The following is an 11,381-nucleotide window of genomic DNA, read 5'->3' as shown; positions in this document are numbered from 1 at the left end:
AAAATTATCATTTTTTCTCGTTTATAAATTATTTCAAAAATTTAACATTCTCAACAAACATAACACCAATCTATCCCTGTTTGATTATTGACCACCCATTAGCACGGGTAAACCACTCGGTTACCCGGGTAGAAAATTATTTACTCGGGTACACACCCGGTTACCCTGATACATATCCTTATTTACTCTGGTACACACCTGATTATCCTGGTACATATCATTATTTATCATGGTACACACTCAGTTCCTATGATACATATCCTTATTTTTCAAGCTCAACCGTGAATCCAACTCAAAAGACAAACAATAAACTGTAAAGTAATAATAGGAACCTAGTAGAACCAAAAGACAAAAAACATGTAAAACATATGAATGTACAATTCAATGGCCTTCTCAGATAACCAAATTACAAAAAAAAAAGTCGTGTTAATCCCATCATTTTGAAAATTTCAAAAATTATATTTTATATTTTAACCAGTTAATATTAAAGCTTTTAATTTTTATAAAATTTTTGTCTTACTTCACATTAATTTTAAAATATATACATAATTTCACTCTTATTCACAAAAAATTATGGATATGCAATGATGTCTTTATGCCTTATAGACGAGCGACTCAGTGTGCATACCTCACTAACACTCGCTCTAGCTAAAGCGAATGTTTTCTTGACAAATTTTTCATACAGACTACAAACACATTTAACCACGTTTTCTTCATTGATGGATTTGAGTTGGATTCACGATTGGGCTTGGAAAATAAGGATATGAGTTGCATAATTGTGGACCTTGTACTTAAACCTTTATCTCCACAGAAAATGGTGATACCTCCCTGATTACTGGCCAAGGATCTATTTCTTTAACTCCAAATATTTTTTTAGATTCTGTTCTAGTGGTTCCTTCTTTGGAATTTAATCTGTTATCTGTTTCCAGAATCACTGACTCCTTGAAATGTTCTGTTTCTTTTTTCCCTGATTGCTGTATTTTTCAGGACATCTCAACACAGATGAAAATTGGTTATAGTGTTAGGCGTGGTAAATTGTACTTCCTGGAGACTACTCAGACATCCGTTTCTCTTTCGATCCAGTCTTCCAATACTGCTGTTGATAAAGCTGCTCAATCTATCTGGTTATGGCATAATAGATTAGGACATCCCTCCCTTACTTATTTGGAAAAATTGTTTCACAAGTTTTTTTCATCTTTCAATAAGTCTGATTTTAAATGTAACACATGTGAAATGACCAAAAGCCATCGTGTTCCCTATTTTCCCAGTCTCAATAAAAGTATTATTCCTTTTCAAGTTATTCATTCAGATGTTTGGGGCCCATCTAGGGAATCATCACTCTCTCAAGCACATTACTTTGTTACTTTTATTGACGAATGTACCAGACTAACTTGGGTTACTCTTTTAAAACACAAATCTGAAGCCTTGAATGCTATTAAACGATTCCACTCTATGACTCTCACTCAGTACCAGTCTAAAATTCAAATTTTACAAACTGACAATGGCACTGAGTACACCAGTTAGAATTTTAATTCCTTCTTGGTTGAAAATGGCATCAAACATCAAACATCTAGCACGTATACACCACAACAGAATGGCCTAGCTGAGAGAAAAAAATAGGCATTTGTTAGAGGTTGTTAGAGCTTCCTTATTAGGCATGAATGTTCCTAAGAGATTTTGGGGAGAGGCATTAGTTTCTGCTGCCTACATGATTAATAGAACACCATCTAGTGCTCTGAATTTTCAAACACCTCAACAAACACTTGAATCCCATTTCTTAATTCCTCATGTTCCTAATCTAGAGCCTAGAGTCTTCGGATGTTGTGCCTATGTTCATACACCAAAAGTCCTACGTCACAAATTAGATCCTTGTGCTGCAAAATGTGTGTTTGTAGGATATTCGGAAACTCAGAAAGGATATCGATGTTTTGATCCAATTTTGCGTAAGTTACATGTTACCTTGGATGTGTCCTTTCATGAACAGGTACCTTTTTTTCAGGGGGAGAAATCAATTCTTCTCCTTAGGGGGAGACCTCCTCTTCTCAAATATGAGGAAAAGTACTTCTCAGAGTTGTTCCTCCCTCAAATTTAAATCCATTTGAAGGTACACCTAACCTGGATACAGCAAGCACCAATACAGCCCCTGAAGACCGAATAATAGAATCACAAGCTGAAGACCCACAACTAGCTCCAATAACCGAATCTTCATCCAGAGATGATCCTGAACAGCAGCATGTTTCCAATACTGAGGTAATGTCTGAATCAATTACATCTCTCTCACCTCTGAACATTCAAACAGAACCTCCAAATAGATACTCTCTAAGACCAACTAAAGGAATTCCTAGGAAAGTGTATGAACCTGACCTACAGGCTAAGGCTAAGTACCCCATAAACAATTATGTATCCACTCATAGGTTATCTAACTCATATGCTTTATTTGTAAATCAGTTATCTGCTGTATGCATTCCTAACAATGTGCAGGAAGCACTTGGAGACCCAAAGTGGAAAAATGCAATGAATACTGAAATGGAAGCCTTACAAAAAAATTCAACCTGGGAGCTTGTTCATCTACCTAGAGGAAAAAGAAACATTGGATGTATGTGGGTATATACAATAAAACTAAAGGCTGATGGGAGTATAGACAAGTACAAGGCACGACTAGTAGCTAAAGGGTTCACTCAAAAATATGACATCGACTATGAGGACACCTTTGCACCTGTAGCCAAGTTGAACACTATTTGCATCCTTATTTCTCTTGCAGCAAACAGAAATTGGCCTCTCAAATAGTTTGACGTAAAGAATGTATTTCTGAATGGGGATCTCGAGGAAGAAGTGTATATGGATATACCACCGGGAATCAACATAGAAGCCGCAAATGAATCAAAAGTATGCAGACTAAAAAAGGCATTATATGGCCTTAAGCAATCACCTAGAGCATGGTTTGGAAGATTTTCAACATCTATGAAAAAGTTTGGGTACAGCCAAAGCAATGCTGACCATACTTTATTTATTAAGAGGAAAGAGGAAAAGATCACTGCTCTGATAGTATATGTTGACGACATGGTGCTCACTGGAGATGATTTAGAAGAAATGGAGAAATTGGAAAACTACTTGAATACCGAATTTGAAATGAAAAGCTTGGGAGAACTAAAATATTTCCTGGGGATCGAAATCTCAAGATCAAAGCAAGGAATATCTCTTTCACAGAGAAAATACACTCTGGACTTGCTAACAGAGACAGGGATGCTGAACTGCAAACCAACAGGAACTCCTATGGAAATGAATCACACACTAGGTATTTATCCTGACCAAATAGCTACTGATATTGGGAGGTACCAAAGATTAGTAAGGAGACTGATCTATCTATCTCACACACGACCAGATATTGCTTATGCAGTAAGTGTGGTAAGTAGATTTATGCATTCTCATAGTATTGATTATATGGAAGCAGTATTTCGAATTTTGAGGTATTTAATGGGAACAGTTGGCAAGGGTTTATTATTTAAAAAAACCAATATATCCTCCATTGAAGGTTACTGTGATTCAGACTGGGCAAGGGACAAAACAACTAGGCGGTCAACCTCAAGATACTTTACATTTGTAGAAGGAAACTTGGTTACTTGGAAGAGTAAAAAACAAAAGGTGGTTGCTAGATCTAGTGCAGAAGCAGAATATAAAGGAATGGCACAGGGTGTTTGTGAATTGCTTTGGATAAAAAAAGTTCTGTAAGATTTGGGTTTGTTCCATAACCAACCTATGAATCTACATTATGACAACAAGGCTGCCATAGATATTGCACACAATCCTATCCAGCATGTTGAGGTTGACAGACACTTTATAAAAGAAAATCTAGATGAAGGTACAATCCACTTTCCATTTACCAATTCTCAAAATCAACTTGCTGGTGTGCTAACCAAGGCTGGATCCACAAAAGTGTTTCAAGAAACAATAGACAAGTTGGGCATGATTAATATTTTTGCACCAACTTAAGAGAGAGTGTTAAAATATGTAACTTAAATTACTGTTAGGTTGTTGTTAGACTGTTATGATTTTGTAAATATCAGTTCAGATTATTAAATTAGTTGTTATTTTATCCTATTTATTAGCAGGTTGATTGAAACTACTCTTGTATATATAAAGACCTCACTTTGAGGAAGAGAATTAATGAGAATGAATGTTACTGTATTGCTGTTCTGGTGTTTAATTTTTGACATACTAGGGTAAATAAGAATATGTATCAGGGTAACTGAGTGTGTACCAATGTAAATAAGGATATGTACCAGGGTAACCGGATGTGTACCAGGGTAATTGGGTGTGTACCCGGGTACATAATTTTCTATCCCGGTAATCGGGTGGTCTACCCGGGTAGTTGGGTGGTCAACGGTCAAATAAGAGTAGATTGGTGTTATGTTTGTTGAGAAGATTAAATTTTTGAAATAGTTTATAAATGAGGGCAAGATGATAATTTTTTATTAGTTAAAGGCTACAATGATAAAAAAGTCATAATAAGCAAGAATAAAAAAATAGCAAATTGTTAAATATTTCAATTTTAAGCAAACCAAATTGTTAGGGATAAGGAAAGCATAGAATGACTAAATTAAATAATTCAATAAACAATTTGAGAAAAATAAGCAGAAGCGGATAATTTAAGATTTTATAAAAAATTATCTGATAACGAACTTTAGATTGAGTAGTATTATCTGGTTCAAGGTCTCTATCAAAGCATGAACATTCATTACTTTTCAAGAATAGAGCCCTGCAATTATTTCAAGATTGGAGTCTTCACATAAAGGAAAAAATTTAAGAAAGTAAGAAATTAAAAGTAACTAGGGACAAAGAGCACAACTTTGAGTGGTGTTCTAAGCTGCTACGTATCTATCATGGTTGGAACCAAAGAACAATGGTAATTAATTCAACTCTCAATAATGGGACACGAAAACGTCGTATTCGACAATAGCATCCCCTTTGGTGAAATCGACGGAGTAAAACTTTCCCTGAGCATAGCCACGTGCAAATCGGAAAGCCCCTGTTCCACCGACAATTGGCATCTCCCTCACAGGGTATCGCAGGATCATGTTCCTTCCCAACACGCTGAGTGTGCTACCATTAAATTCCCCTTCCGAAAACGCAAAGGTCATCACCATCATCAACCCCATGTCCTCTTGGGCCTCTTGAGATATTGATGTGTAAATCCCTTGTGCCTTTCCCAACAATTTTGAGTCAGGTTCTGGCCCTGCCGTTAATGGGTCGTCCATCGCCACCACCGTTCCGAATGGCAGTGAATTTTTGGCCTTGCCGTTGGGCTCCGCTACTATCACCATGCTGCGTTTTGGACCCGTCACAACGTCGTGGAAGTAGAAGTGAAGGCGGGTTAACTTCTCTTCACTAAAACCCAACATTGTTGGTGATATACTTTGATAGTATGTGGCGGTCACCAAGGTAGAGAAGAGGAAAGTAAGGTTAAGAGAGATGAAGAAAGTTGAAATTGGGGCTTTGGATTTGGCCATGGTCGATGTTAGCAAACAAAGACAGCGCGCTAATAGCAGCCAATACTAATTAACGTATGAGTAAAGTGGAATGTGTAATGTCTCGTACTCCACATAACTACTTATAGTAGGTAATGTGAGAGAGAAAGAAATTTTGATTGCTGATATTGTAACTGAAAAAACTCAAGTCAAGAGTCTAAATTTCTCTCTTTCAATTATTTTGTTCTTTAGTTGTTGAACAAAAAAAAAATTAAAAAATGACGGCTTGATCACGGTGAAGAAACGCGTGCTGTTTATAGTGACACTGAAAAAGAAAATATATATGTATATATATAAAGAAAGGCTTGTGTGAATAGCAAAATTCTAAGTATTCATGTCGAAAATGTATACCATTTTACATGGCGTCTATGCTACATACGTGTATAGAAACATTTCCGTTTATTATAACGCGGACTGGTGCATGTCTTTTAACTTTTCTTAGACCATTATTCAAATGTGTACAGCTTTCTGGGAATTATAAACACGTGATGGATGGCTTATACAGTCAACCGGTATAGACCGAGTTTTTTGTCCTTTAACAAAAATTTAATTAATAAGAATTTATTTGGATAGGTTTTTTTTTATCTCACCAACTACTGTTTGGTTGTTTGAGTCGAAGTTGAAAAAAATTAACAACGCTACTTTTTCGTTTTGAACCATGATTAATTTGTTGAAAAAAAGTTTACAGAATCGGTAAGAGTTGATTCACCTAATTAACTTTATATTTTTTTTAAGTAATTTGAGTTCAAATTAATATATTTTGTTAATAAGCTATATATAACTTAGTATTTATCATTAAAAATTGATGGTTTGTTTGTTGTAATTTGAAAATAATAAAAGTTTTCTCTCATATTTTTTTTATAAAAAAAATGGCCTAAACTCAGACGTAGAAAGGTAAAAAATCTTTATCGTTTTCTTATTATTATTATTTTTTTTGGTAAACTTTTTTTTAATATAGCAGCTTTGAGCAGTGATCTATTATTTATAATATGTTTTTAAAATTATAATATACATAAACCAGTATTTATAAAAGGTATAATTTTTTTTTGGTTGTAAACTTGTTTTATCTGAACACATGTTTTTAGGATCTTTTATACAATATTTATATAATTTTGGCACACATTTGATTGGTTCTTAAAAGAAGCACAAATAACAATTTCTTTAATATAAAAATTTGTCAAATTTCTATGCGTAAAATTAAATGAAATTTATAAGATAGTAAGAAATTTAAAGGACTTTATCAGATGCTTAATGTGCCAAAGGGGGTGGAGGGACGTTAGTAGTATCATCTAAATTAGAAATAAGTTTATTACAAAAAAAAAAAAAAAATTAGAAATAAGTTATACTTACAATCTATTTTCGTTTACAATTATAAGTATTTTATAATTATATTTTAACCGTTGATTTCTGTCAATCAAATATTATTATTTTCTCAAATCAAACATATTAATTAATTATTAATTCGTAACAAATGATAATCGTTGATTGACGGTAATCAACGATCGAAATATGATTGTAAGAGATAATAAACGAAAAACATGTCGTAAATGTAACTTTTATCTATTATAACTATGGGAAAATAGTGTGTCATTTTAAGAGAGAGAAAGAGATAGATAAAGGAAGAGAGAGAGTTGACAAAAAAAAATAAAGGTGAGGGTTCCACCGCTTTCTGAGAGTGAAAGGATATAAGTTGTGTCATTTAAAAGGATAAACATGTTTTTCTATAACTATTTAGATTAACAATTAATGTAAAGATATATTTTTAGGTTTATCATCTTTAAACGGTTTTTTAGAGTCAGATATATTTTGAAATTTTAATATCTTACACACCAATTAAATATTATAATGATTAATTAAGAATCTCTCGTTCCAAGAAATTCCTGCAAAGCCGCCGGAGGCTATTGCTACGTTGTGGTAGGTATATTGTACTTTTATTATTATTAGAACAAAGGATTTTCTGGCGTATTGTTATTGAATATTGACTGACTGCCTACAAAGTTCTCTTGCTTTGGAATTTGGATCAGACAGATATAAAAAATTAACTTATGCATTTGCTTTGACCGTCACGAAATTCTGCGGAACAGTGACTAATTTGCACGGTTGATCATAAAATTTATCAGAATGTCATGTGCACAGTAAAAATTTTAAACTGTCACGTAGGCTAATTCGCTACACAGTGTAGCAAAATAGATCTGATGATGTGTCACTTCCTCACTGGTCCACGTATTTCGCTACACAGTGTAGCGAAATACGTGGTCAAAAGGTCAGCCTGATCAGTCCTTTTTGGACACGTGTCACATCCCTGTTGGACACATAATTCGCTACCCTGTGTAACAAATTATACATCAGAAGGGTCAGTTCATGTCAACTCAAAGTCAGGCCACGTGTTACTTCCCCACATAATTCGCTGTACTACAGAGTGAATTATGGGGCTATTTTTGGTATGACTCATAGCGAAATATGTAATATCTGCCAAGTGTCATCTCCCCACTAATTTGCTAGGGGGTATAGCGAATTATGATGATTAATTTGCTACCCCCTAGCGAATTATGAGCTATAAATTAGTTCATTTCAGGTGTGAACCACCACTACGAAATTTTTCCTTTTATGTTAAGGTTTACTACTTTTGTGTTGTTGTTGAATCTTAGTTTTTTTTTCTATTTTTGTAGGATGAGTGAGGGTAGGAATGATTTAATAGCAACTGTTTATCATAATGGAAGAAAATACTTTGGTCCAAACGGGCAAGTTTTGAAGGTGATGCAAAAATGTTTCGCATAAGCCCAATATGCAATCTTCACGAGCTGAAGAAGTTAATATACAAGAAGTTAAGATTACAACGTGGTCAAACTCTTGCTCGGTTGACCGCTAGATGTGCCTCGGGTAACCCCGTGCAATGGGTTGGTGTGGAAATTGTCGACGATGAAGATGTAACGTTAGTAGTAGATGCAAGCACTTCTGAACACGGCGAGTCAGGATTTATTGAATTGTATGCAGAAGTGAACTACGGTGGACAATCCAGCAGTCAACCGAGCAATCCATGCACTGACATCATCGACATAAACATGGTGCACGTGGTTAATCTAGAAGTTGAGGTCACGTCCCCAACGCTTGCACCACCAACTCAAGAAATTTTTTATGAAGCGGTTCCAGCCAACGACATGTACGATCCATCTTGGCGTACGGATAGTTCCGGAGAAGAGCATGATGAAGGTCTTATTCCAGGTAGTGAGTCATCGGATACGGATGTGGATGGTGACTTTGATTGTTGTCCGTCTACTTGAACAACCAATTCCATCGCCAGGCATTGTCGGAATGCAAGATCCTCCTGTTGCAGGTACGTAAGGATTAATGCTTTATAATAAAATATCTAATATCAAATATAACGACATTAATATATTGGGGTTTTGGATATGTTATTATGCAGGAAATGATAATGTACCATTTTGGTCTGGAGTTAGCCATTTCACGAATGTTAATTGGGAATATCCAGATCAAGAATTGGATGATATGAATGGAGCACAAATACCTAACTGGCAGATCGGCGACGAGCTATATAAGGACCAACTGTTTGACACCGAGCAAGATGTACAGATGGCAATTAAACAATATTGTATGGCAAATCATCGCACAACAGTCGTTCTGAAAAGTGATACGAAAAGGTTGATTATGGTTTGTCAAAATCATAACGCGGGTTGTCCAATGAGGATGAGAGCATTAAATATCAACATTAAATAATATACCTAATCATTTATGCATGATTTAAAATTATCACATTTACTAGCCTAAGGTTAGAAATATCAACATTAAATAATATACCACATTCACTAACCTAAAGTTTCAAGTATCAACACTAAATACTATAACATATTTACTAACCTAAAGTTTCAAACCTAAACCCTAAATAATATAACATATTTACTAATCTATTGTTTAAAGTATAAATATAAGATAATATAACCCATTTATAAAAAAAACATAATTAATGAAACAGACATATTATAAAAGCAATAAAAAAAATTACTAACCTTGTAGAGAGAGAAAGCACTTAGAGAGAGAGGGAATGAGGGAGAGGATGAGAGAAAATGGTGGGGGAGGGGTGGGGACCGAGGGGTTTATATACGAAAAAACTTGCACATAATTCGCTACCGAAGGTAGCGAATTTGTGCCAAGCTGCCACGTGTCTGACATGCGCAGTGCAGCAGGCGACCGTTGCCACGTATTTCGCTACACAGTGTAGCGAAATATGGGTGGCTTGACACGTGTCCAAAAGGTGACTGACCAGGCTGACATTTTGACCATGTATTTCGCTACATTGTATAGCGAAATAAGTGGACCAGTGATGAGGTGACACATCATCAGGCCTAATTTGCTACACTGTGTAGCGAATTACCTGCGTGGCAGTTTGGAAATTTTTACTATGCACGTGGCATTCTGGTAAATTTTATGATGAACAGTGACAAATTGGTCACTGTTCCAAATTCTGCACGAAAGGTATATATACATTTTCTTTTAACAAATTATATGGAAAATACAAATATTTAATCGTGTATTTCTCAAAATATATAATTAAATTTATAGGAGTTTGGAAACGAAAATTTTATAAATATAATTTTTTTTATAATGTTTTGCCTTACAACTAAGATTTCCTTTTATAGTTTCTAAAAAATCTAAAAACAATTGAATCTGGGTACGAAGAGCTTTATCAAAGAAATAAAAGGGAAATTAAAATTTACGCTGGACAAAACTCAGGTAAAAATACAAGTCTATCACAATATTTTAAGGTTAGCACATCTAGTATAAAAATATTTATTGTTATTAAATAATTTGATTATATTAACAATTGTATCTGGACGGGTTTTTGTTTCTACCCGCATATATTCGATGACTGATTTAATACTTTTTATGAGAGGGAAAATAAAAAATTAAGATTACAAGTCTTATCAAAATTGATAAGAGAAGTCAACTATTATAAATATTTTTAAGGAAAGGACTAACTTTTTTTTTTGGAGATACAGGAAAGTAGGAAAGGACTAACTATTAACATTAATAATCTATTAATATTAAAAAAAATTATTTTATATATACAATAAAAAAATCAAAATTTAAAGAATGATGACCATCGATCATTACCCCTCGCCCGTGCATATATCATCACAATCATTGAAACTTCCTGATTTGGTGGATACAATGGGGAAGTGAGCAGGTGATATACTGGCTATGATGCACGGACATCGATACGGGATACGGGACACGACACGACACGACATCCCGACACGTTAATTCTAAAAAATACTAAATTTTGACACGTTGGGACACGTTTTGATATTAAATAATATTTATAATACATATAATATAGTTTACATTTAATACATATACCAATTCATAATAAGTCATATAAATTATTTATTTTGCGTAAAAGAATACATAATTTTATGGAAATTCTTTTTCTTCATCTAAGAATGAAGAAGGGAGGTGGAATACAGCTGGACAATCTTCATTTACTTTTATTTTATATAATTCCATTCTGGTTCTCTTGTCTTTTTCGGCATTTTGGCTCTACTTTCGGCATTTCAGCATTTGTCCGAGTCGGTCGAACCATTCTCGTAGCACTGCTCTGTTCTCCATTTCTCCACTCTTGCTGCTTGCTAGTTGCTACCTTGATCAAAACAAAACAAAACAAATTAAAATGAAAAGAGTTTTCACAGTTCACAACGGCGTCAACACAAAAGAGCAACAGTTGAAATCAAGATCCAAAAAAACTTACCGGGTTTCTGATTCGGACTGAAGAGTAGACGACGAGCATAGGAAGAAGAGCCGAAGGCCAACGAAGAAGAAGAGGAGTAGCTCCAGCTTGAA

General features: G+C 34.6%; 2 protein-coding genes across 2 annotated transcripts; one reads left to right on the top strand and one right to left on the bottom strand.

Annotated features, from left to right (window-relative positions):
* Nucleotides 1–2,838: 2,838 nt before the first annotated feature.
* Nucleotides 2,839–3,729, top strand: LOC133292013 (uncharacterized mitochondrial protein AtMg00810-like). The gene has a single exon (XM_061490383.1). It carries the CDS (start codon nt 2,839–2,841, stop codon nt 3,727–3,729), a length of 891 nt encoding a protein of 296 aa, XP_061346367.1.
* Nucleotides 3,730–4,701: 972 nt separating this feature from the next.
* On the bottom strand, nt 4,702–5,562 carry LOC133292051 (pterocarpan synthase 1-like). The gene has a single exon (XM_061490430.1). The coding sequence runs from the start codon at nt 5,505–5,507 to the stop codon at nt 4,920–4,922; it is 588 nt and encodes a 195-aa protein (XP_061346414.1). The 5' UTR covers nt 5,508–5,562; the 3' UTR covers nt 4,702–4,919.
* Nucleotides 5,563–11,381: the final 5,819 nt, after the last annotated feature.

This window comes from Gastrolobium bilobum, unplaced genomic scaffold, assembly GCF_033153095.1.
Source record: "Gastrolobium bilobum isolate Gb01-03AN ecotype WA unplaced genomic scaffold, APGP_CSIRO_Gbil_v1 utg5369, whole genome shotgun sequence".
Classification (NCBI taxonomy): Eukaryota; Viridiplantae; Streptophyta; class Magnoliopsida; order Fabales; family Fabaceae; genus Gastrolobium; species Gastrolobium bilobum.
Note: the sequence above shows the minus strand (reverse complement) of the source record. Positions and strands in the feature narration are given on the sequence as shown.

Bases quoted from the DNA above. Each gene is read 5' to 3' on its own strand.
- LOC133292013 (XM_061490383.1), top strand. From the start codon at position 2,839: ATGGATATACCACCGGGAATCAACATAGAAGCCGCAAATGAATCAAAA.
- LOC133292051 (XM_061490430.1), bottom strand. From the start codon at position 5,507: ATGGCCAAATCCAAAGCCCCAATTTCAACTTTCTTCATCTCTCTTAAC.